The sequence below is a fragment of the Microcebus murinus genome, chromosome 10 (assembly GCF_040939455.1).
Source record: "Microcebus murinus isolate Inina chromosome 10, M.murinus_Inina_mat1.0, whole genome shotgun sequence".
Classification (NCBI taxonomy): domain Eukaryota; kingdom Metazoa; phylum Chordata; class Mammalia; order Primates; family Cheirogaleidae; genus Microcebus; species Microcebus murinus.
In genome coordinates this window covers 99,176,229-99,203,210 of record NC_134113.1, presented here as the reverse complement: position 1 = coordinate 99,203,210, position 26,982 = coordinate 99,176,229, and the positions used below count along the sequence as shown (strand labels likewise).

The window sequence follows — 26,982 nt, the reverse complement described above, 5'->3', positions numbered from 1 at the left end:
TGCAGTTGCTGGTCTGGGAGTCCCCTGAATGTGTTTGCAAAACTAATGTGCTATGGTATGAATGCATAATTCCAAGGGGAAGGTTCATAGCTTTTGTTTGGTTAAAGAAATTTGAAAGGAGGGAAGTGGATGAAGAAAACACAGAAGCCAGAAAGTGGAAACAACCTAAGTGTCTTTCGGTGGCTGAATGGATAAACAAAATGTGATATGTACTTACGATGGAACATTAGTATTATTCAGCCTCAAAAAGGAGTGAAATTCTGAAATATGCTACACATAGATGAACCTTAAAGATACTATGCTAAGTGAAATCAGCGAGACACAAAGGGGACAAACATTGTATACTGGAGGCTGAGTGAGAAGGAAATGGGGAGTAGTGTTTAATGCATACAGAGTTTCTGTTTGGGATGATGAAAAAGTTCTGGAATTGGATCATTGCTTATGTAGATAATGTACTCTTAACATGATTAAGGCAGTACATTTTATGTATTTTTTACCAAAAATTTAAAATGCCACAACAGAAAAAAATCAAGGGGAAAATAAATGTACTGCTGTTGATTGGTATAGAAGACTGGGTTATGACCTGAGTATTCATGCTGAGTCAGAGAAGTCACAGTAATGGACATTATTGAAACTAACTGATTCTGTCAGTATGGTTGATAAGTAACCTAAAAATTCTATTTCAGATAATGGAAATCCTATTTATAATATCTATATGTTATGTACATGTGTGTTATGTTATTTAAATTTTTGGTATACCTGCCGTCAGAAGTTTTACTTTACCTAATAACTGCATAAATATCCTTTTGAAGAGCTTAGCTTAATTCTTTACCACAAGAAGGAGGCCAGGAGGTGGGACTGGAACTGGAAAGGGCCGACAAGGTGAGTGGGGAGTGGTCATTCTCAGGACTCTACCTTTGACAGTCCTGCTGAAAAGGAATAGGCAATTAGAATTTCAAAGCACATGAGGAACCTCCATTGTGAACAATAGTTGGCTGCAAAAAAAAAAGAAAAAAGAAATATATTTTGCATTATAAAAAAGAAGGAATTGAAAACAAAGAGAAAAAATAACCAGATTCAAAGGAAACTACTAGAACTTCTAGAAAGGTAAAGGATGGCTACTTTACCTTTAGTAACTGGGTTAAATAGCTTAGATTCTCATGAGACTCAGTTAAGGGAGAATAGATGTGGGAAGTTAAATAGACTGCAGCTGTGAGATAAAGAGGGATGGCTGTGGAAAAAGAAGTCAGGGTGCAGTCACAAAAACCAACAGAGAGAACTTCATCAAGGTGTTTGGTTAAATGTGAGTTAGAAAAATACAAAGGTTAAAAGTGACACAGGAGGCAGTCCTGCAGCAGAGGGGCATGGAGGGGGGTGGGCAGCATCTGGAAGCCCAGGAGGGGCTCTGCAGAGCCTGGACCTCAGGCAGTTGAGGTTGAGTGCTGCTGCCCTGTGCTGGAACCGGTGAAGGCGCACAGCCAGCCTGCTTCTGAGACCACTGGGAGAACCTGGTGAGAGAACACTGCTGGTGTGGTGGTGAACAGCCACAGAAAGCAGACCAGCAGGGAGAAAGTCACCTTCTTCCCTCATCCTGCCTCCGGTTGTCCCTTTAGCGCTCCTTTCAGGCAGAATATAAAGCCAAGTGAGAGTGGAGAAATGATATTTGTAAGATCCCTGCCCCAGTATCACAAAGCAGAATGTGGAAGATGGATTAGAACTGACAGAAACAGCTTTATAACTGACTCAGGTGGTGGATAGCTTGAAAGGTCCAGTGTGTGTTTGTTATTAGTTCTAAAAGTAAAGAATTAATATAGTAAAGCCAGGAGAACATTGACATATAATATTTGAGTATTTTTTTGATTTGATGAAAAAAAACCCAAATCCTCAGATACTAAAAGCAAGAAGAGATGTAAACTGGATATAAATCACATGTAGACATGTGGAACCAAATTATAGAATACATGGCTCACAGAAATTCAAAACAACCAATTTGGAAAAGACATTAGAAGATGTTCTGTAATACTGATAGCAGACTTCCTAGGAACAACAGTTGAATTCAAAGAAAATAGGCTTGAATTTTATATTAGTTTCCTAGGGCTACCATAACAAATAAACATAAACTAGGTGGCTTAAAGTAACAGAAATTTGTTCTCATGCAGTTCTAAAGGCTAGAAATTCAAAATCTAGGTGTTAATGGGGTCACAATCTCTGAAAGCTCTAGGCAAGAAACCTTCCTTGGCTCTTCCGGCTTCTAGTGGTTTCTGGGATTCCTTGGCTTATATTAATAGCAGTCTTGCAAACTTGGTATGGAAAAGGACTTCCTTAATCAGTGTCTGTTAACAACTTAAGGAAATATTCTACTTAATGGAGAAACATTAGAAATATTCCCTCTGACGTCAGGATAAACACAAGGATTTCCTCTGTCATTGCTTCTATTCTGTATTGTAGGGGTTTAGTTTTACAGAGAAAAATGTGGATATATGTGTGTATATAAAGACTGGAAACTAGGCTGGGGGAGGTGGCTCACACCTATAATCCTAGCACTCTGGGAGACTAAGGCAGGAGGATTGCTCAAGGTCAGGAGTTCGAAACCAGCCTGAACAAGAGAGAGACCCCATCTCTACTAAAAATAGCAAGGAATTAATTGACCAACTAAAAATATATATACAAAAAATTATCCGATCATGGTGGCGCATGCTGTAGTCCCAGCTACTCTGGAGGCTGAGGCAGAAGGATCACCTGAGCCCAGGAGTTTAAGGTTGCTGTGAGCTAGGCTGATATCACGGCACTTTAGCCCAGGCATAGGGGGGAGGGTAGGTGGAGAGCAGACAATTGGTATGCACGGACAACTTTGTAAATGTAGAATCTCAAGGGCTTGAGTGTACATGGAGAAAATTCGTGTGTGTTTAGACTGAGAATCTAGTCCTAAAACAGGAGTGTTTCTGTTTTGAGAGAAAGGCCTCTCTTTTTCTTCTACTTTCATATTTCTGTTTTCTTCTGCCTTGCTCCCTCCTCACCCTATGCATACTTCATCCTCCAACTTGAGCTCAATATGAGGAAACAGTTGATAATTTACATGAAACACTCCACCTAGAGAAACATCATAATTACCAAAAAGAGAGTGGCAAAGGGAACAAACATAATTTTGTGATACTGCTTTGGTGGTCTTTGTTCTTCCTTCACTCACAGTGATTAATGAACATGTAATTAATTGTCTAGAGTGTAGTTAACTTACTCATGTCATCATGCTGTGTGTTCACCGTAGATCGCGCTAAGAGGAGAAAGCTCAGGGAAGAAAGAGCATGGCTGCTGGCACAAGGGAAGGAGCTCCCTCCAGAACTTTCCCATCTGGACCCCAGTTCCCCCATGAGGGAAGAAAAAAAGACCAAGGACCTGTGAGTATTTAATAACAACAGTAACAATTAGTGACATTTGTTAAGCACTCCGGTACTGCTGAGCTCGTTTCTTATTTGAATCCTTTTGACAACCCTATGTGGCAGGTAATAGTATCACCACTTGAAAGGTGAGAAAACATAGTGAGTGACAGCAGTGGGCATCAGACTCACAGCTGCCTCTAATGCCCTTTCCTGCCATGCACACACAGACACTCTGAGCCCTCTGACATTTTTGCTATCACATGCCAAAGCAGCACAGATGAGACTTTCACACAAAGTTCTTCTTTCCCCAGCCTTATAATTTAATGGATCATAGTGAATGATTGATATGTAAAGTTGTTGCTTGGAAATGTGAATAGCAGTTTACTCTTTTTTTTTTTTTTGGAGACAGAGACTGGCTTTGTTGCCCAAGCTAGAGTGCCTTGGCATCAGCCTAGCTCACAGCAACCTCAAACTCCTGGGCTCAAGCAATCCTCCTGCCTCAGCCTCCCGAGTAGCTGGGATTATAGGCATGTACCACCATGCCCGACTAATTTTTTCTATATATATTTTTTTAGTTGTCCAGATAATTTCTTTCTATTTATAGTAGAGACGGGGTCTCATTCTTGTTCAGGCTGGTCTCAAACTGCTGACCTTGAGTGATCCACTCGCCTTGGCCTCCCAGAGTACTAGGATTACAGGTGTGAGCCACCACACCCTGCCCAGCAATTTACTCTTTTTAAAAAATTTATTTCTTAGGATGTTACTATAGGTATGTGTTTCCTTACTAAAAATTCAGGAGGCAAGTAAATATTCAACATTTGCAGGCTCATTCTGTTGTGTGCTTTTTTGGGGTTATTTAGATCACAAAAATGAAGCCTGGCTAAGAATGTGCTATTAAATAACTAATGTTATAGAATGATAAAGTTCTGGATCATTTAGGCCAACCCCATCCTTTTACAGATAAGGGTAATGATACCACTTTTTTGCTGAGGTATACTGTCCCTCGTCTTGTTTGCAGAGAATTTTATGAGTGTTACAGGCTTATCTAAAAACAAAAATTATTAGGACAATTCCCAGTCTTAGTTCAGCCAGCTGTGTGTCTGTGATTGACCTGAAAGAGCTAAGAGAAGGTGGTCAGAGTTACTATTAATTTCTTATTTTATGATTTACAGCTTTGAGTTGGATGACGATTTCACTGCCATGTATAAAGGTGGGTTCTCACTCAGCTGTTATATTTCCGATAGAAGTATTCCTGTGTGAGTGTGTTAATGAATTTCTCTTCTTTGGCTCTCAGTTCTAGATGTGGTGAAGGCTCACAAGGATTCCTGGCCCTTTTTGGAACCTGTTGATGAATCTTACGCCCCTAACTATTATCAGATTATTAAGGTAGAGGCTGTCTTTGCAATTGTACTTACTGTAGCATATGTATCTTTTCTTGGGTCTTGTTGTTTGTGTCATATTTTGTTTAAGTTTTGTTCCTTAAGGATCAGCATTGCTAGATATACACCAGGTCCTTGAGCAACTTACAATGTCATGATTTCTTTGCCTAATAGAGACTAGGAGATGTTTTTCTCTCCAGTGTATTTTAATTAAAGAGTTATGTGTCCTATTTAGGTCCCCATGGATATTTCAAGCATGGAGAAGAAACTGAATGGAGGTTTATACTGTACCAAGGAGGAGTTTGTCAGTGACATGAAGACTATGTTCAGGAATTGTCGAAAATATAATGGAGAAAGTAGTGGTAAGTGGGGAAGGAGATGCACATCTGCTGTACCTTTATAATCAGGAATAACATGCCTTCTCTTTCAGAAATACACATCCTAGTGATTCAGACATTTCTTGAGAACTACTGTTGTAAACCAGTGAATCAAGGGGACTTGGACACCAGAATCCAATCAGCTAAATTAGTTTGTTTTTACCTGCACAAGGATGTCACCACTCCATGCAAGGAGAGAGAAGCAGCCCGCAACAAAGCCTTTGCATTTTTTCTTATGCCCTCGGGCATACCTTGGCAGCTATGCAAGCAAGCAATCACAGAAAATCACAGAAGCAAAACTTTGCTGTTAGCGGTTAGTTAAGCGAATAATGGAAAGGTACACTAAGGGACAAGGGACTTTTCCTGGAACAGGACCCTCTATTCTTTTTGAGAACAGGCCTCCTCAACTCCCTCCTCCTTCCTCTAGGAACTTTCTTACCCGACCGTGTTATAGTTAGAGCAAGACTGACTCCATTTTAGATTTCCAGGAGCCATCTTTAGTCTGTCTACTTCACTACAAACAGAATGTGTATTAAGAGGCCTGGGATTGGGCATTACAGCCACTTACACAACGTGTGTCGAGAACTCTTCTCCGGCCAGGCGCGGTGGCTCACGCCTGTAATACTAGCACTCTGGGAGGCTGAGGTGGGCGGATTGCTCAAGGTTAGGAGTTCAAATCCAGCCTGAGCAAGAGGGAGACCCCGTCTCTACTATAAATAGAAAGAAATTAATTGGCCAACTAATATATATAGAAAAAATTAGCTGGGCATGGCGTTGCATGCCTGGGCGGCATGCGACTTGGGAAGCTGAGGCAGGAGGGGATTGCTTGAGCCCAGGAGTTTGAGGTTACTGTGAGCTAAGCTGATGCTACGGCACTCACTCTAGCCTGGGCAACAAAGCGAGACTCTGTCTCAAAAAAAAAAAAAAAAACAAAAAAAAAACTCCTGTCCCCTGAGACAAGTGGGTAACTGGGCACAGGTTATTTCTCATCCTAGAGGCCAGTGGGGATCTAGGTTGTACTGTACCTCTTTCACTACTGGCAGGGGTGAGCCGCCTAGATGGAGCTTATTGTAAAACCGTTTGGAGAAGTTAGCATAGTAGATCTCTAATATCAAGGTATAAATGGACTCCAGGTGTACTTAACCTTGAAGTCATTTATGCATTAACTCAAGATGCCTTATTTTTATTTTATTTTATTTTATTTATTTTTTGAGACAGACTCTCACTCTGTTGCCCCAGCTAGAGTGCTTTGGCATTAGCCTAGCTCACAGCAACCTCAAACTCCTGGGCTCAAGTCATCCTTCTGCCTCCCGAGTAGCTGGGACTACAGGCATGTGTCATCATGCCTGGCTAATTTTTTCTATTTTTGGTAGAGACGAGGTCTTGCTCTTGCTCAGGCTGGTCTCGAACTCCTGAGCTCAAATGATCTGTCCACCTCAGCCTCCCAGAGTGTTGGGATTACAGGTGTAAGCCACCATGCCCGGCCTTGGATGCCTTATTTTAAAACTAAGCAGATTGCCTTCAGTATTTCTTCAGTTTAGCCTTAAAAGAGTTAAAATTTTACTGGTTTGAGATAATACTCCTGCAGTTGATGTCCCAGCCATACAACATGAACTGTTGTCTTCTTCACCTTGTGTCCATAGCTCTACAACATAATGTGCCATAACAGTGAACTAAAGTTTACCCCAGGCCAGGCACAGTGGCTCATATCTATAACCCCAGTACTCTGGGAGGCCAAGTTGGGAGAACATTTGAGCCCAGGAGTTCAAGGTTATGGTGATCTGTGATCACACCACTGCATTCCAGCATGGGCAACAGGGCAAGACCTGTCTCTTTTAAGAACAACAACGACAACAACAACAAAAAAAAATCTAGAAAAACCAAGCTTCACCCGAGTTGCGTCTTTTATATATTAGACTTGTCTTTTGTGGCCTATGAAAATTATACTTACATTAAATCTTTCTATAGAATATACCAAGATGTCTGATAATTTAGAGAGGTGTTTCCATCGGGCAATGATGAAACATTTTCCTGGCGAAGATGGAGACACAGATGAAGAATTTTGGATCCGAGAGGATGAAAAGCGGGAGAGAAGACGGGGTCGGGCCGGACGCAGTGGTGGAAGCCATGTTTGGACCCGCTCCAGGGACTCCGAAGGGCCCAGCAGGAAACAGCAGCCCGTGGAGAACGGAGGAAAGTCGTTGCCCCCTGCACGCCGAGCCGCCACCTCCGGGGATGACCAGGGCAGCAGCTCCACACAGCCCCCTCGGGAGGTGGGCACTTCCAACAGCAGAGGCTTCGCTCGCCCCCTGCACTGTGGCGGGATGCCCAGCCAGACGCCCTTTTTAAACCAGATGGTAAGGAGCCACTTAAATTCTGTTGTGGCTTCACCTGGTGGGTGAATTCATGGGGATATAGAGGCTATTCAGTCAGCACTGCTTACAAAATAATTCTGTATGTAGAAAATTTCTTTTTTCCCATTAGTGCTTTATTTTATTTTATTCGTTATTTATTTTTTTATTTTTTGAGACAGAGTCTCACTCCGTTGCCCTGAGTAGAGTGCTGTGGCGTCAGCCTAGCTCACAGCAACCTCAAACTCCTGGGCTGAATTGATCCTCATGCCTCAGCCTCCCAAGTAGCTGGGACTGCAAGTAGCGCACACCACCATGCCTGGCTAATTTTTTCTATTTTTAGTTAATATGGAGTCTCACTACTTTCTCAGGCTGGCCTCGAACTCCTGAACTCAAGCAGTCCTCCCTCCTCAGCCCCCCAGAGTGTTGGGATTACAGGCATGGGCCACGTAGCTGGCCTTTTATTAATTTTAAATCCTCCTTTTTCTCAATAATTTGAATCATATATTTTCAGTGTGGGCAAAAATTGTGATAAACAACTTACTCTCTTTGTGTTTTTGATATATAACCAACACATTGTATCTGTGGTAGTAAAATCTCATGGGAGGGGGGGACAGTTGGGGGAAAATGGCTAAAAAGGCTGCTTGTTTGGGGAGACCTGTAGGGAATGTTGATCAAAAAGATGGAGAGACACTGCTTTAATCCTGTGTTTCCTGGAGAGGAAGAGGGAAATCGCTCTGGCTCAGAGCTAGTCTTGCTGCAGGCGGGCCCATGTGGTCACTGTCTTCCCTTTCTGTTACTGCATGCTGAGTCCTTAGTCGTCTGTGCTCTTTTAGTAGTAGGTTCATCTTTAGGAAAACCCCCGTTCTCAGTGTCATACCGGTGCTTTTTCTTTTTTCCCTTTGTTGCTTTACTCGATGCTTCTCAGAGGCCAACAGTACCAGGAACATTTGGTCCTCTTCGAGGATCAGATCCTACCAGTTTATATGGTTCCTCCGGAGTCCCAGAACCACACCCTGGAGAGCCTGTTGTACAACAGCATCAGCCTTTTTCCATGCAGGTAAGCAGCCTACTCAGAGGATGCAAGTGCAAAGGGTGAGTTTCAGAAATACAGTCTGTTCCCAGGTTAAATTCAGTTTATTTTCTCTCGTCATGAAGAGACAGTTTGTCTCCATAGTTTAAGCACATTACAGGGTCTGTCTTGCTCTGTGATTCTGGTTAACTCTGCTGTGGACCCTTTTCTTGTTGCCAGCCTCCAGTTGGAATTAACAGCCACCAAGGACCTGGGCTAGGCACGCCCGAAGAGAAGCAAATGTGTGGAGGCCTGGCACACCTTTCTAATATGGCACCACATCCTGGATCCTTGCAGCTTGGGCAGATGAGTGGGCCTAGTCAGGATGGAAACTTGTATCCTGCAGCTCAATTCCAGCCAGGATTTATTCCTCCCAGGCATGGCGGCACTCCAGCCCGACCTCCAGACTTTCCTGAAAACACAGAAATTCCTCCCAGCCACGTGTATCGATCATACAAGTACCTGAATCGAGTGCACTCTGCTGTCTGGAATGGGAACCATGGTGCTACTAATAACCCAGGACCCTTGGGGCCAGATGAGAAGCCTCTCTTAGGGCCAGGACCCTCTCACCAGCCTTGCACTCTTGGTCACATGATGGATTCCCGGGTGATGAGACCACCTATCCCCCCAAGCCAGTGGACTGAACAATCAAGCTTTCTACCTCATGGAGTTCCTTCTTCAGGGTATATACGACCACCCTGTAAGTCTGCTGGACATCGGTTACAGCCACCTCAAGCACCAAGTTCTCTGTTTGGAGCACCCTCCCAGGCTCTGCGGGGGGTGCAGGGAGGGGACTCCATGATGGACAGCCCAGAGATGATCGCCATGCAGCAGCTGTCCTCCCGGGTCTGCCCACCAGGTGTGCCTTACCACCCCCGCCAGCCTGTGCCCCCACATATTCCTGGCCCTTTCCCACAGGCAGCTCACTCAGCATCAGTCAGTGTGCCAGCCCCGAGGCCTGCCTTGGGCAACCCTGGGAGGTCACAGGATAAAAGTGAAACACCAGAGCCTGAAAATGACCGAGGTAATTCACATTGTCCCTTTCATCTGAGTTGTGGCTCTTTAAGCTGGTATTTCACGAGTGATTTTCTCACAGACTATCAAACCAAATGGAAACTGGTTCCTAGCCTCTTTTTCTTAAACTACTCATGGTTGGGCCAGTCATAGCACTTGTTTTGGTCTGAAAATTCCAGAGCCTTTCTGGTGATGATAATGGTAGCTATACAGATAGGCACCTGCTGAGGTAGGCACTCTTCTTGAGGATTTTATATACATTATTAATTCAGTTCTCAGGACGAGCCTTTGAGGTAGCTACATCATTACTCTTGTTTTTACAGATGGAAAATCCAAGGCACAGAGTAATGGAATATTTGTTCTTGTCCAGCTAGTAAGTAATGAAGCTGAGATTTAAACCCAGGCAGGTTGGCCAGCTGTGGTGGCTCACGCCTATAATCCTAGTACTCTGGGAGGCCAAGGTGGAAGAATCGCTCAAGGTCAGGAGTTCAAGACCAGCCTGAGCAAGACCCTGTCTCTACTAAAAATAGAAAGAAATTAATTGGCCAACTAAAAATATATAGAAAAAACTAGCCGGGCATGGTGGCGCATGCCTGTAGTCCCAGCTACTCAGGAGGCTGAAGCAGGAGGATCGCTTGAGTCCAGGAGTTTGAGGTTGCCGTGAGCTAGGCTGACACCACGGTACTCTAGCCCGGGTAACAGAGTGAGACTCTGCCTCAAAAAAATAAACAAACAAACAAACACACCCAGGCAGGCCAGGTGCAGTGGCTTACGCCTGTAATCCTAGCACTGTGGGATGCCGAGGCAGGAGGATCGCTTGAGCTCAGCAGTTGGAGACAAGCCTGTGCAAGAGTGAGAGCACATCTCTACTAAAAATAGAAAGAAATTAACCGGACAAGTAAAAATGGAAAAATTTAGCTGGGCATGGTGGCATAGGCCTGTAGTACTAGCTAATCAAGAGGCTGAGGCAGGAGGATCGCTTGAGCCCAGGAGTTTAAGGTTGCTGTGAGCTAGGCTATTGCCACAGCACTCTATCCTAGGCAACAGAGCGAGAGACTGTCTTAAAAAACAACAACAACAAAAAAAGAGGCAAATTAGTTCCAGCTTTTAACTGCTACATTATCATAATGCCTTTAAAAAAGTCACTGTCTTGAAAGTTATCACTATGAAATAAGTTTTCAAATTCTAATTATTACCATCCTTTTATTCCTTGTATATATATCTGTATCTACCAAGAATTACAGATTGTGAGATTAGGAAATTTTGAAGCAGTCTCTTAACAAATTCCATTTAAGGAGAGTAAATATTAAACTAGAGGAGAAAAATGAAAAACCTAGTTTGTGTAGTCAATGATTATTTCTAGAATAGGGAGCTAGCATATATTATGTATAGTCTTATTCCTTGCATGGCTAGAGAATGGAGATACCGGGACTTTCTAAAAGATGATGATGAATCCATGTAAAACTGATGGCAGTCTTGGAAGACAAGCTTAACTGTTCGTGTTGGTTTGTGGAAATGCCTATCTTGTGAACACCAGCTCTAGCGAAATATCTAATACTGGTTTCAAATGGTGTCTAGAATTCAGAGCTTTACAAGAATATCATTAGTTAAATCTTGGATAAGTCTATTTAACAGTTGCTGAGTTTTATGTTGATTAAACAATGAAGAGTATGGTTTTAAATTTTTGTGCAGTTTGTACCTTTGACCTTTAAGACTAGCTTCAGTTCGCAGGTAGCCTGAGCTGTCTTAGTAGTTACTGTAAGTTGTTATGAATCTTAAATGTTTTCCTTAAGATCTGTTACCAGATTTGTAATTTGATCACACCTAGAAAACTCTATCCTAGAAAGATTATATGTATATGTATATATATAATACTCATATAATAATGGTCTTTTTATTTAAGACCATTTTTAAAGGTAGATAAAATAGTAAGGTAAAGGCTTCTGAGATTATAACCAAGCATTAGAGTCTAGCAAATTAATTTCATTGGGCTTATTAAATTTCTATAATATTCTAAACATGCCTTTTGAGTTGTAGTTTATAGGCATCTTGCTTTTAAGACATCCAGACAAGAAGTATGTATTCATTCATTAACAAATCTTAATTAAGATTCCACTTTGTGGCCAAGCGCTGTGGCTCACGCCTGTAATCCTAGCACTCTGGGAGGCCGAGGCGGGTGGATTGCTCAAGGTCAGGAGTTCAAAACCAGCCTGAGCAAGAGCAAGACCCCGTCTCTACTATAAAATAGAAAGAAATTAATTGACCAATTAATATATATAGAAAAAATTAGCCGGGCATGGTGGCACATGCCTGTAGTCCCAGCTACTCGAGAGGCTGAGGCGGCAGGATGGCTTGAGCCCAGGAGTTTGAGGTTGCTGTGAGCTAGGCTGACGCCACGGCACTCACTCTAGCCTAGGCAACAAAGTGAGACTCTGTCTCAAAAAAAAAAAAAAAAAAAAAATTCCACTTTGTGCATGTACTGATGTACTAAGAGTACAGGGGCAACGTCCCTGCTGCTGTGGAGCTTATATTCTCATGGGGCAGGATCAGGAATCTGGCCTCCCTGACTGCCTGTCGTGCTCTGGTCTTTCTGATTGGGGAATTTTCAGAGCTTCCCAGCCTGACCAGTGATTCTGATGACAGCCATACTCTCCTACCGTGTTTCACATGCAGATACCTAGAGTCCATAGCCATGATCCCTCTCTTTCCCTCTTACTCATCTGCCTGACAACACAGGAAGGAGGCTTCCATTCTCTGCACCTTAAGAATGACTATAGAGGCCGGGCGTGGTGGCTCACGCCTGTAATCCTAGCTCTCTGGGAGGCCGAGGCGGACGGATTGCTCGAGGTCAGGAGTTCGAAACCAGCCTGAGCAAGAGCGAGACCCCGTCTCTACTATAAATAGAAAGAAATTAATTGGCCAACTAATATATATACAAAAAATTAGCCGGGCATGGTGGTGAATGCCTGTAGTCCCAGCTACTTGGGAGGCTGAGGCAGAAGGATTGCTTGAGCCCAGGAGTTTGAGGTTGCTGTGAGCTAGGCTGACGCCATGGCACTCACTCTAGCCTGGACAACAAAGCGAGACTCTGTCTCAAAAAAAAAAAAAGAATGACTATAGAGGTGCTAGGTTTTACCTTAGGTCTGTGAAAGCAGTCAAAGGAAGTATGCAAGTACTACAACATCATCATCCCTTTCAGGGATTCTATATGATTTCCATGTTAGTCTTGAATCAGCACACACCCATCTAAACCCTGATTCTAAGGTTCTTTTCATCACCACCTCCATTAATGTTGTCATTTCAACTACTGAATGACTATTATTTTGTTCTTCATTTTGCACTAGAGCCCTTGCCTGGACTTGAAGAGAAAACAGCAGGCGTTGCTGCTTCTGAGGAAGGGGTATACCTCAAACATCTACCTCACCCTGCGCCTGCCCTGCAGCCCGATTGCACCGGGCAGAGCTCGCCACAAGAAAGGGAAACAGTGGGCCCAGAGCTCAAAAGTGACTCCTCAGAATGTGCAGACAACTGTAAAGCAGCAAAGGGCAAGACCGCCTGGCCCTCGGATAGCAGCTACACCAGCCCAGCCGCCCAAGGGTGTCTGAGAGACCTCTCCACTGTGGCAGACAGAGTGACTCTGCCTGAAAATGGAGTTATCAGCGAAGCATCTCCTTGTGGATCAGAGGGGAAGGGCCTTGGAGGCAGCGGTTCAGAAAAGCCGCTCTGCCCCAGAGGCAAAATGCAGGACACCATGCTGTGTACAGGACAGAACACAACACCTCCCCACACAGACCCCAGTCTGATGGGAGGCGCTATAAGCCAGTTCTCTCCCTTGTACGTGCCTGGCCTGGAATTCCCGAATTCAGCTGCGCATTATCACATCAACCCAGCCCTGCCAGGTTTGGGCCCTGTGGTGGGAGGGAAGTCCTCAGTGTCCCACCCTCAGCATTTCCCTCCTAGGGGCTTCCAGCCTAACAGTCCTCACGCTGGAGTCTTTCCCCGGTATCGCCCCCACCAAGGCGTGAGGTACTCCTACCATCCACCACCTCAGCCTTCCTACCATCAGTATCAGCGAGCAACTTACTATACCTGTCCACAGGGCTTCTCTGACTGGCAGAGACCCCTCCACCCCCAGGGAGGCCCAGGTGGGACCCCAGCTAGCCAGCCGCCCCCATCACGTTCCCTCTTCTCAGATAAGAATGCCGTGGCTAATCTGCGAGGCTGTGAGACCCTGAATGCTGCCTTAACTTCCCCAACTCGAATGGATGCAGTGGCTGCTAAAGTTGTCCCCACTGACGGGCAAAATCCTGGTTCAGAAGAAGAGAAGCTGGATGAGTCTATGGAAAGGCCGGAGAGTCCCAAAGAATTTTTAGACCTGGACAACCATAATGCGGCCACCAAGCGACAAAGTTCGTTATCAGCCAGCGATTATCTTTATGGAACTGCTCCTCCACCTCTGAGTTCAGGAATGGGTTTTGGTTCACCTACTTTTGCACCTCATGGTGTGATGTTGCAAGCGGGGCCCCCTTATACACCCCAGCAGCCGGCCAGTCACCTCCAGCCCAGGGCTTACTCTGCTCCTGGGACAGCTCACCCTCCTCACTGTCCAGCAGCCACCGCCCAACCCAATGGCCTCTCCCCGGAGGGCCCTGTGTATCGCTGCCAGGAAGAGGGCTTGGGTCACTTTCAGGCTGTAATGATGGAACAGATTGGCAGTGGAAGTGGAATAAGGGGACCTTTCCAGGAAATATACAGACCATCAGGGTAAGATTGCATTAGGTTTTGGGTTTTTTGGTATGTGTGGGTTTTCTTCTTCTTTTTTGTAAGGGGAAAAAACATGGTATTCCGTGTGTATCCTTGATATTGAAAAATAATTTTAAAAAGATGTTAATTTTCAGGCCGGGACGTGGTAGCTCACGCCTGTAATACTAACACTCTGGGAGGCCGAAGTGGGTGGATTGATGAAGGTCAGAAGTTCGAGACCAGTCTGAGCAAGAGCGAGACCCATGTCTACTAAAAATAGAAAGAAATTAATTGGCCAACTAAAAATATGTAGAAAAAATTACCCGGCATTGTGGCATGTGTCTGTAGTCCCAGCTACTTGGGAGGCTGGGGCAGTAGGATCACTTGAGCCCAGGAGTTTGAGGTTGCTGTGAGCTAGGCTGACGCCACAGCACTCTAGCCCTGGCAACAGAGTGAGACTCTGACTCAAAAAAAAAAAAAAAAGATGTTAATTTTCACAAGAAAAATGGCCTTTAAGACCAAAAAAAATCATGTTAATCATTAAAGTTAGAAACTTAGTAGAAATTATGGGAGTCCCAGGCAGGTAGCTCACTTGAGGTCAGGAGCGCAAGACCCCCTCTCTACAAAAAATAGAAAAATTAGCTGGGTGTGGTGGCATGTGCCTGTAGTCCCGGCTACTTGAGAAGCTGAGGCAGGAGGATTGCTTAAGCCTAGGATTTTGAAGTTGCTGTGAGCTGTGATGATACATCTTTGAGCCCTGTTTTATCTTTGACATTTAAGTGACTATGGAGTTAGATTTTTATTTTTTTTTTTTTGAGACAGCGTCTTGCTTTGTTGCCCAGGCTAGAGTGAGTGCCATGGCGTCAGCCTAGCTCACAGCAACCTCAAACTCCTGGGCTCAAGCAATCCTGCCGCCTCAGCCTCTTGAGTAGCTGGGACTACAGGCATGTGCTACCATGCCCTGCTAATTTTTTCTATATATATTAGTTGGCCAATTAATTTCTTTCTATTTTATAGTAGAGACCGGTCTCACTCTTGCTCAGGCTGGTTTCCAGCTCCTGAGCTTGAGCAATCCACCCGCCTTGGCCTCCCAGAGTGCTAGGATTACAGGTGTGAGCCACTGCGCCCAGCCTGGAGTTAGATTTTGATGTTGTAAACTTGATAACCATAGTCGGAGAGGTGTAGGCAAGGCTGTCAACCTTGCTGCTGATTTCAGACACTCTGGCCAAGGTAAAATAGGTCTGCCCTGGGGCATAATGGAGATCATATATTACAGTATTATTCCATATCTCTCATTTCTTCCCCAATCATTGAATAAAAAAGAGGTTTATCCAGAATTGGAACAAGTCAGCTGCTACCTCCATGAGACTTCTTTCATAACATACTTGTATAGTGATGCTTTTAAGACCCAGTTAGGTGATCAGCCATCCAGGAAGTTTTCAAATTAATGATATGTAGAATATGGTTAGGTGAAGTTATTTATATTGAAGTTATAAAGCCTAGTCTTAAAACCAAGACCATTCACCATAAAAACCAGTGTGCCGTTCCTCCATTTAACATTTTGCCATGATCCCCAAGTGCTGGGATTACAGGCATAAGCCACCACACTGGCCTCTTGTGCTTAGATTAAATGCTTATGAGGAATACACACAGGTCATGTTACTTGCTTCTTACTGCATCACACCAGGAGGAATTGTCCTAGTATTGATGTCCTAGTATTGATGACTCCAAGTTTGATCATCTGGATAATTAAGGCATTATCTTCATGATCGAAGTATCTTTCTTTCTTTGTAATTAATACATCTTCATTAATTCTTTGTTGATTGCTTTCCTGTGGCTGTAGAGTGCAGATGCACCCAGTCCAGTCGCAGGCCTCATTCCCAAAGACCCCAGCACCAGCAGGACCGCAGGAGGATCTGCCACCTCACAAGCCCCCAACACTTCCTCTGGATCAGGTAAGAATTTTTAAAAATTGAAGTTTTTCTTATTCTTCCATGTGGCAGGAAATAAGTATATGGCCTCATTACTATTTTGAAAAAACATTTTAATATGTCCTATTGATACAGGAAGATCTCCTGAAAAATGCTTCATGTGCTACAGGCCATCCAGGTAGAGTCCCCTGAGGCTGTGTTCTCACAGCTGCTTGGACACCCAGAAAGATCAAGAGCAGAGGCCACAGAAGTGACTTCTCTTGCATTCCTTTTACTCTTTTTTTTTTTTTTTTAAAGACAAGGTCTCACTCTTGCCCAGGCTGTAGTAGAGTGCAGTGGCATCATTATAGCTCACTGCATCCTTGAACTCCTGGGCTTGGGTGATCCTCCTGACTTCGCTGAGACTATAGATGAAGGGGGACACCACACGCCTGGCGAGTTTTTTCTACTTTTTCATAGAGACAGTGGTCTTCCTATATTGCCCGGGTTCCTACTTCTATGTGGTAACTAGCTATCTGGAGAATAGTTAAACCACAGTTTTTCCAAATCTGGTACCAGCATTTCTTTTGCCATGATCCCTTGTCTATTTTATCCTTCCTACCCACCTCATTTGGGAGAGACTAGTCATTCAGGTTTTGGAATGACAGTAGCTGCCTATGAGTGCTGCTTGTCTGCCAGGTCCTGTGCTGAGAGCTTCCACATGCAGTGTCTCATTCAACCCTTTCCTTAGCGCCCGTGAAGCGATCGCTGTCATCACCCACACCGTCAGCATTTCCTAGTGTGCAGGAAGTCCTGCCGCCATCTCAGTGGGTCTGGGGTCTGCAGTCAGAAGCCCAGGGCCCTGGAGCCCGCCTTCTGTGCTTGGACTGTGGCCGGTAAAACACAATCCACCTGTTCTCCCAGATGCAGAGGAGCACAGGCAGTTCTCTCACTTACTTTTTAACAGCTCACATAATTTTTTATATTCTTTAAAAGGCCTTTGTTTTCTCTGTTTCTCTCAGAGCTAGTCCAAGGAGGGGAAATAGCCACCCAGGAAATGGAAAGCTGCACGTGAAGACTGGGACATGGAGAGCTAGGGGATGACCCTTGCCCATCTCTATTCCTGTCACCCTGCTCCATCCTTCACAGTGACTCACCGTCCCGGAGCCGTTCACTGGGCAGGAAGCACACTCCGTAGATGACTCACACAGCCAGCAGAGGTCCTGGGTCCAGGATCGCTTGTGTAGCTGGTATAGACAGTCGAGAAGAACAAGTGAACCTGGAGTTGATGATGACTTTTCCAAATCCTGAGACTCTTTTCAGGGAAAATCACTTTAAACTTGGGGGGGGGGGTACTCAAGAATGGAGTGGTGCTTTTAAATTTTGATGAGCAGCTAAACTCAGGTATATATTTGGGGAAGGGACTACTCGTAGTATTAATGTTTTTGGAGCTGGGTCCAGTTTACAGAATTTTCATGTTGCCTTTTAAAATAATTTTTGTTGGTGGTGAATGTATTGTACATAAAGTGGGAAGGGTAGGGTAGGTGGGGATGTGGAAGAAAGGGGAGTCTTAACTGTGGTGGGCACACAGCACTGGAGTGATCATTATCTGTTTACAATCATGTCACACTGCATACTTTTGGAAGCTGGATAAGAGCATAGGAAAGGTTTAATCTTACGGTATGTCACTGTCTATTTCCTTAGTGGCTGGCCAGCCTTTCTGAGTAAACAGCCTTCCTTGAAGCAGCCTAAGAGAGAATAGTTATGCTATCCCCTAACCATTTCTCTCAGTTTGGAGGCAGAGTGCTTTGCTGTGGCCTACCAGAAGATTCAGCCCACAGAAACGGGCTGCTCTCTCACTCTGGTGGTCCAACTCCTATATTTGAGAAAGTGGTGTCCCTGCCTGGTTTTGCCAACAGCCCTATCAGATAGTTGTAAACCAGTATCAGGAATTGGGATCACTAGAGTATTTCACTTACTGAATCATACTCTTCACAGACCTGTCAGGACTGTGATTTAGAAGGCAACACACAAAGCGTTCTGGCATGAATCACACTTTGTGGAAGTGACTACTCAGGTTTGTGTATGTTAGTATCAATAAAGAAATTGCACAGGTTTGAATAGGAAAAATGTATTCGATAGATTGACAGTTTGAATTTAGGAATATTTCAGTATATATAGTTTTTATTCATTTTAAGTGAATCATAGTAAAATCAGTCATGGTGATTTAAAATAGTGTCAAGAATAAGTTCTTGGAAATTATTTCTTGTATCTGTGATAGGAAACAATTTTACAGTATTAAATTGCTTTATTACAGTTTTAGAAATGAGTTACACTGGAATCTCCCTGTTTAGCATTCTGTATTTGATTTTAGCTAAGATGTCACCAAAGTTAGGACCCATGTTATGAACTTCTGAATATCCCACAAGGAAAAGATTAAGAAAAATGTCCTGAAATGATAGGGGTTGGTAAAGAATAGTGTGTGTTAAGCATGCTTTTGCCATAGTAGAAAAGCCTCCATGAAATATTCATCTGCCCTAGTTTCGTATAAATTCACCTGTGGGTGGAGGCAGTAGAATCTTTCCCCACAATTTCAACATCCTTAATGAAACCTGGAACTGTCAACATTTCCACTTTGCTAAACATGGTATCATTGGGAAAGGAAACAAATTGGAAGCATCCGTGTTACAGAGATGGAACTCAAGACAGCGGTTCCAGTGTGATAATAGGAGTCACACCAATAAGTGAATGCCCATCAACCTTGGTGGTGGCTCTTAGCATTTGGGCAGAGTTGAGTAGGGAACACACATGCCTCTGAGGTATAAGGCACAAAAATATGAATTTTTCTCTAACAGAGACTTTAATTTTAAATTTGGCATGTTTGCAAGTAGACTGAGTTTTGAGCCTGTGTTCTCATTGGCTCTTAATTGTTAGAAACCTATCACTGGCATAATCTGTTTTAGAAAAGTAAAAAGGTCAGATTGTGGATATGTCTTGGTCTGCCCTTGAGCCTAGTATAAGCTAAAAGGTCAAAACATTACTACTTCAGTTTCCGTGTTTGTGCAGAAGCACTGAGGAGGGAAAAAGTAGTTTGCGGCTGCTTAGACCTGGTCAAGGCCCTGAGTATTTGGCCACTTTCTCTTTTCCTGCTAATGCTGGCTTGAATTGGAGGCTGCTAACTTTTCCCTAAGTAGGAGTATGGTAACCATGGGGCCTTTTCCCATGGTGCTAACACTGTAGGAGTTGCTTTGTGCTGAATAACCTAGAGGCCTGGGTAGGAGTGGACTGTAACTAAAAGTGGGGCTGGTTGTACCCTTCCCTTCTGCCCTCCTGGTATTTGAGCAGCTATGTGCACATTGCTCAGGGTAACCCTGTCTCCTCATTCCCCCAGCCCCCTACCTCCAATTACCTGTTGTTAGAAAGATGCTGTGAACAATATTAGAAAAAATGAATTAAATCCTTGATTCTTAGTCTCCTTTCTTGGTTTTTAGACAGATAAGGAGATACTAAGGAAGAGCAATAGGAAATTGAACTGCTGTATTACATTATAACACTGTGAACAAGAGCAACAGCACAGCTGGCAGCCTTGCTGTATCCTATGTGGGAATTTGGTCATGCATTACAGGTACCAGTGCTTCGCCCCTGTCCATGGTACGTCCTGAGCCTCAGCTGGTCTTTGAAGTGCAGGTCTGCTATCAGCTGTCAGAAGCTGCAAGATTGCAGGAACATACATAATGACTGAGCTGCTGTGAACCCCTAGTCCACTCGCTCCCAAACAGGATCTTTCTTCTCATCTTTTCTTTTTCCTCTAGCACTTCTTTCCAAGTGTCTTAAGCAGATGCAATGTCTTAAAGCAGATGCAAATGCATTTGCCATCTTCTCCATTAGGGAAAGGATGGCTATGTGATATAATTAGAAAGTAGTGTGGAAGAGTGTCCTGAAAAGATTTGCTTTCAGGCTAAAAGGACATTTCACCCTGTTGGTCTCTGTCACCTTCTCAGTGTGCTGGCTCTCAGTGGTCCCCAGGAGAAGGGATGGCTTAGATCCATGGATAATTGGAAACAGCATCACACCTATTTGATCTGACATTCACAGATAACCTTTATTAGAGTTGTGTTAAATTAGAAACTGTTTCCCTAAGTCCCAAGAGCAATAAGAAATCCAGAAAGAAAAGTATAGCCTTTGATAAGAGCTGTGGCTTTGGCTAACCCCCACACCCCCACCCACCAAATCTGTTCATTAAAAAAGTGGCCAGAGCTGTTGGCTAAAATTGATTATGGTGGAGAATAAGGAAGGGAAAAGTATGCAGAATTCTTCTTTATATAGCTTTCCATCCCACTTCTTAATAATAAAATTAAAGCTACTCCACCTCTCCTAAATCAAGTAGGTTTAGTTCTTCTGGTACTTATTATTATTCAGAGCTTATTATTCAGTTCTTTTATTTCACCGAGCCCAGGTCAGACTGCTCTCAAGAGGCAAACTTTTCCACACCTATCTTTATATTGTTTATTGAACACCTTAAGACTTATAGTTTGTGCCCTCAGTTGGGTCAAGCCTCGACTCTAAATGTTGATTTACTCTAGCCTGACCCTTCAGAGTGCTTCTTGGGGCTAGCCACTGGGCATCAGGATCCCATGGTGCTTACCTGCTATACTGTTATTACTATTTATGCTGATACCTACTCTGCTATGCGAATCCCTGCAAAGGGTTTGCTAAGTGCCATCCCAAACCCACAAAATCAGAGTTGCAGTCAACACAGCTATCAGAAGCAAGCTTGCGATCCATACTATAATACTGGGTTGGGCTTGTTTCTTTCTTATGAAAGTTTACATCTGTAAATAATATACTGCCCTTACGACCTAATTTGAAGTGTCACAGGAAGGCTCAATCCAGCAGTCCCTCGGCAAGGACACTTCCACAATGTCAGAATCCTGACATGCATCCAGAGACCTTGGTGTTCAAAGAAATGAAAAGCTTAGGATTTTCTAGTATTGTTGCCACCTTTTGTGTCTGCCAGTCATCTCACCCCCTGCAGATTCTTCACGGAGCCTCCCCCCCCTTGCAGAAATCAGTTCCATGTATTAGCGAGTCATGTGCTATTTGATCCTGAGGCTTATGGGGTGCAGTGTCTAGCAGGCAGCCCTCTGGACAGCAACTGCATTGAGGACAAGTGGAGTTTGGTTGAGCGTGCAGAGGGTTTATTCTTGGGCTGATATCTCTAGGAACGCAGAATGTGATTGACACTTGCGTAAGAAGCTGGGTTCCCTTTTTTTTCTCAGTGGGTTGGACTCCACCGTGCAGCCTTAGGCCACAGAGCCTGGCCCTGCTCTCCCTTTGGGAAAGCAGACTTTAAATGAACATTGTTGCATCCCATTTCTCAAATTAAGTTGTGGCACAAGCTTTGTCTCCAGGCTGGGTGTTGATCCCTGTGCTCTACACAGACATTTGAAGGGACAGCCTCTGGGCTTGGATTGAACTTTCTACCTAGTCTGGCTCTGGCTCTGCAGGAGAGGACTGACTGAAGTAGCAGTGCCTGATAACCAGCTGACTGTCCTGCATGTGTTTTTGAAAGGGGTGGGAAGGGTGGGAACGGGTGGATACTGCGTAAGTTATTGAAATGCTGACCCCCTTTCGTAGAGGAGTGGCCCTTGTCTTTCCCTAGCTGGGGCTCAGGCACCTTTCCCCTGCCATGTGCAGCCCCTGGGCCTGGGTCAGTCTCCACCAGCCTCGGCACGCGGTGCAGAAGTCTTTGCTCCGGCTGCGGAAGCTGTGCCAGCCTTCCTGGCCAGCACTGGAAAGGGGAAGGCTATTTATTTTTATATTGTGTATATTTTGTTGTGGTCTGCTGATTCCCTGTTTCACTGAGAGCGACACTTACCTCAATAGTTAGTTCAATATTGTGTGTTGAATAATTTTTAAAAGAACTTTTTAAAAGGTTTTTTGATCCTCAGAGGTCTGTAGATTTATTTCCATATGAACTGGTTATTTTGTATAAAGTACATTCTTAAAATAGCAAGGCTCTGCTGTGTGTGTGGTGTGTCCACGTGTCACTTTTATCACCAGCGCAAACCAGAGCTCCATCAGGACAAAGGTGTGAACTGGGCCACAGTGCCATTCCCCCCAAAAGTGCCATCCCCATCTGGATTCTGATTCACAAGGATTGGGGACAGCTGGATGGGCAGGGATTGTGCCAGTGCAGGCTCTGCAGAGTCAGAACAGGGGGAAGGCGGGCACCCCGCTTGTCAGGCAGAACACGCCTCACAGCTAATGCCGTCAGCACCACTGTGTGCATCTGCCACCCCCCAGCCCTTGGCACATCACTGGTAGGGGTTAGGGGTACACCTGTGGCACATGATTTGATCCCTGTCCGGGGTGCACCAGGCAGGTGAAGGGCATGGTTGATGGTGGGGGAGCTGTCTGTGAAGTCCAGGTGGCCAGGAGAGGGCGCCACAGGCTAATGAGTAGGTGCTTTACCCTGGCCCACATTATTTCATTTTTATTTCCAGTTCCTGGGAGGCTTTTTTTTATGGGGAGGTGTGGGGATGGGGTTGGAGAATAGATTGAAAGTAGTCATATTGTTACCAGTCAGGTAAAACTCCTGGCCTGTTTTATCCTTTGATACAGATAGCTCTTGGCTTATAAAGGTCAGATTTAGGATTTTTCAACTTTACAATGGTGTGAAAGCAATACATACTCAATAGGAACCATGCTTTGAGTACCCACACAACCATTCAATATTCAAGAAATTACATGATGGCCGGGCACGGTGGCTCACACCTGTAATCCTAGCACTCTGGGAGGCCGAGGCGGGTGGATTGCTTGAGGTCAGGAGTTCAAAACCAGCCTGAGCAAGAGCAAGACCTCGTCTCTACTATAAACAGAAAGAAATTAATTGGACAACTAATATATATATATATATAAATAAATTAGCTGGGCATGGTGGCACATGCCTGTAGTCCCAGCTACTCGGGAGGCTGAGGCAGTAGGATTGCTCGAGCCCAGGAGTTTGAAGTTGCTGTGAGCTAGACTGACGCCACAGCACTCACTCTAGCCTGGGCAACAAAGCAAGACTCTGTCTCAAAAAAAAAAAAAAAGGTTACATGAGATATTCAACACTTCATTATAAAATAGGCTCCATGTTAGATGATTTTGCCCAAATGTAGGCTAATGTAAGTTCTGAGAACGCTTAAGGTAGGCTAGGTGTATTAAATACATTTTCAACTTAAGCTATTCACACCTTACAATGGATTTATTGGGTTATAATCCCATTGGAAGTCAAGGAGCATCTTTAATTGGCCTTGTAAGTGATCTTCATTCCATAAAAACAACCACAAGTAGTACCAGTTTCCAAATTGGTTCCACTCAGGTTTATCATTTTTTAGGATAATAACAGATCTTTTCCCTTTTGATCATCAATTGTTTGCTGTCAAATTTATCCCCATTGATACACTATAATTGGCTAACTTTATTTTATTTTCTTTTTGAGACAGACTCTTGCTCTGTCGCCCCAGCCAGAGTGCAGTGGCATCATCATAGCTCACGGCAACCTCAAACTCCTGGGCTCAAGCAATCCTCCTGCCTCAGCCTCCCAAATAACTGGGATGACAGGCATGTACCACCACACCTGGCTAATTTTTCTACTTTTGATAGAGACAGGGTCTCTTTCTTGCTCAGGCTGGTCTCAAACTCCTGGGCTCAAGTGATCCTCCCACCTCGGTCTCCCAGAATGCTAGGATTACAGGTGTGAGCTGCCGCACCCAGCCCATTTCCATATAATTTCTGAGATGAAAAAAATAAACTTTAAAGTGAAAGTCATGAGTAAAACACCAGATCTGATATGATGCTAGTCAAATTGTTCATCTTGTTTCAGTGTCTCAGTGTTTCCTTTTGCCTTGACTGGGCTGGGGAGCAGGACACTTTGGCCTGACATCCTTCACTGTCCTGCCAGCTTATCCAGAGTCTGTTCCAGCTATGTCAGTGGCTTAGGTGACATTAGCAGCTCCACTCCCTGTGCATATTAGCATCACCCGCCGAAAATACGTGTAAACTTGGGTTTCTAACTTTTGGATTCTCAACTGGAAACCCTGCTAACTTGACATGAATTTCTCACCAAAAACCAGAGTTTTTTGGACAGATTTAGCTAATGATAAGCTTTAACTTTATTTTTTCAATGAACTTAGCACTTAGTTAAGTGCCATTTAGAGCATTTCAAGATTTATCTTCTTGCAACCCAAAACAACAAAAAATAACAAAAGTTAATGTCTTCCACTCACTAGTCAACTGTTTCAAATACAGTAGGCAGTGTTAGTCCAGCTCTTTTGTTGAAGTTGTTATTATTTGACAATATTACTTGTTAAGCCATCAGTAATGCATCCTGCACGATGATTATCTTACGCAGTGAGTTTCTTAAAATTGGAGCATAAAAAGAAAGCCATAAATTCTTACTGTGGATTAGTCTCAACTCTGATCATGAAAAAAATAAATAAATAAAAACTCCGATCAGGCCTGGCACAATGTCTCACACCCGTAATCCTAGCACTTTGGGAGGCCTCACAGGAGAATCGCTTGAGTCCTGGAGTTGGAGGCTGCTGTGAGCTATGAGGACGCCACTGCACTCCAGCCCAGGACAGAGTGAGACCCTGTCTCAAAAAAAAAAAAACAAACAACTGATAATCTGAAATTTCCATTTTGACATTTGGAGCCATCCGAAGGTGCTTCTCTGGTTAAAGATTAACATCTTGTCACTAAACCAATTCCTGTTTTGATAGGAAAGACACTTTAATTTTATAAACAGCCCCTCTAGGGGCTCCATTTCGCTACAGTCTTTACCTGCTCTGAGAGTGCTATTAACACAATTTAGAAAAGTCTGACAGGCTCTTCCGGAGGCCAGTCTTGACCCTGGAGTCCTCCTGAGGAGGTGAATGGCTTCTGTTGTGAAGTGGTTATGCAAGAGGTGCCCTTGCTCTCCTAGGTGGCCTTGGAGCTGAGGCAGAGCCTGTTATCCGGGAGGCTTTCACTGTCCTCCCCCACCCCTGCAGGTCTGTTTCCTGGGCCTCTTCCCTGGGGCTTTTAAAAGGACGTCTGTGCATCTATTTTAGTCCATTTCTGCTAGCAAGGCTTGTTCCTCTTTGGACGATTTTAGCAAAAACCTTCAGTGCAAAATACTAGCCAAGAAGGCAGCTGGAAAATCCCCAGATTGGGCTATTGTGTGCTGAAATCCCAACCCCCTTCTGCATCCATGACATGCATATCAATTCAGGTGCCCTTGAGAAGTCTTCAGGTTAGGGAAAGCACAGCCTGCTCCTAGAATCTGGATTTTGAGCCTCATTCTGGATGGCATATGACAAGGACGAGTAGCCCTATTCTAGCCAGTTAAAGCTGGACAGAGATTTTAAAAGCAATGGAGTTAGTTCCTTGGATGATGTCCAGGGGTGTTGCCTTGGGAAGGAATTGAGTCTGCAGTAGGAAGGCAAAGATGAGTTCCAAGTGAAGCCTGGCCCGTGATTGCCTCAAGAACTAAGATGAAGATTAACTAACTCGCAGTCAAGATTTCAGTAAGTATTAAATATCTACTGTATGTCTCTTTTCCTAGTTACCAAGAATACAAAAAGGTTCTTGGGGACACAAAAATAGTGTCCTCTGGTCTGAGTTCACATTAGCGGGAGAATTAGAATACAGAAAAACTGGACTGTAGTAAGGTGCTAGAAGGAGTACACTGCTTAACTAAGGTAGCAGGTTAAGGAAAGATATTTTTGTTCCTTTCCTGCAATATATTTGTAGCAGGAGGGTGGGGCATTGGTGGTCTCTGCCCATTTAATTTGTTGTGTTTTTTTTTCTGTTTTTTTTTTTTGTTTGTTTGTTTTTGAGACAGAGTCTCACTCTTTGCCTGGGGTAGAGTGCTGTGGCGTCAGCCTAGCTCACAGCAACCTCCAACTCTTGGGCTCCGGCGATTCTCTTGCCTCAGCCTCCCGAGTAGCTGGGACTACAGGCATGTGCCACCAGGCATGCCCAGCTAATTTTTTCTATATACTTCTAATTGGCCAATTAATTTTCTTTCTATTTTTAGTAGAGACAGGGTCTCACTTTTGCTCAGGCTGGTCTCGAACTCCTGACCTTGAGCGATCCGCCCGCCTTTGCCTCCCAGAGTGCTAGGATTACAGTCGTGAGCTGCCGCGCCCAGCCAGGGACAGCCATTGGATAGCTTGTTCCATCCAGCAGTCTCTATACCTAGTCTTCTCTGACTCCTTGTTCCTGTCTGAATGTCTCTCTGTTCACCCTGGCTCTACTCTAACTGGGTTAGACTAAAATGATGACATAATTCAGAAACTGCAGTCATCAGTAATTATGTCCAGTGTAATACTAAACATTTCCTGGAGACTTGGCATGGATCTGCAGAAACTGCAACTCGGAGAAAGGATGGTGGGGATAGCCTCAGCAACTTCCTTAGCAAGTTAGTCTCTTATGGAGTCAGAATATAGCCCCTGGACCTGCAGCATTGACATCACCTGGAACCTGTCACAAATGGAGATTCTGGCATCCCTCCCCAGACCTACTTAGACCAGTGCCTTCAAAGGGCCCAGTGGTCTGCTGTAACTCACCCCCCTTGTGGACCCCACGCAGACAGGTAGGAATGGCCCTGGCATTTACATTTTGGTTCTCAGACACATGTAGTCTAAGCTGAACATCTCATTCAGAGCTGGCACGCAGCATAGCATGCTTCTAATAGACTGCAGGAGGCTCGCCTGCGCTGTGCTGGCTA

The 26,982-nt window shown here is 44.3% G+C and overlaps 1 protein-coding gene across 2 annotated transcripts in view; it reads left to right on the top strand.

Moving 5' to 3' along the window:
- The window catches only part of CECR2 (CECR2 histone acetyl-lysine reader), a 178,176-nt gene that overhangs the window by 138,814 nt on the left and 12,380 nt on the right, over nt 1-26,982 (top strand). The window contains exons 10-20 of one of the 2 annotated variants that reach the window (XM_076007790.1): nt 3,266-3,395; nt 4,550-4,587; nt 4,672-4,763; nt 4,992-5,118; nt 7,102-7,490; nt 8,413-8,544; nt 8,737-9,580; nt 9,624-9,626; nt 12,915-14,334; nt 16,157-16,268; nt 17,246-25,777. In XM_076007790.1, the coding sequence (XP_075863905.1) occupies nt 3,266-3,395; nt 4,550-4,587; nt 4,672-4,763; nt 4,992-5,118; nt 7,102-7,490; nt 8,413-8,544; nt 8,737-9,580; nt 9,624-9,626; nt 12,915-14,334; nt 16,157-16,268; nt 17,246-17,251 (3,293 nt within the window). In that variant the 3' untranslated portion in view covers nt 17,252-25,777. The remainder of the gene's footprint in view (nt 1-3,265; nt 3,396-4,549; nt 4,588-4,671; nt 4,764-4,991; nt 5,119-7,101; nt 7,491-8,412; nt 8,545-8,736; nt 9,581-9,623; nt 9,627-12,914; nt 14,335-16,156; nt 16,269-17,245; nt 25,778-26,982) is intronic. The other variant, XM_012747732.2, reaches the window with a different exon arrangement.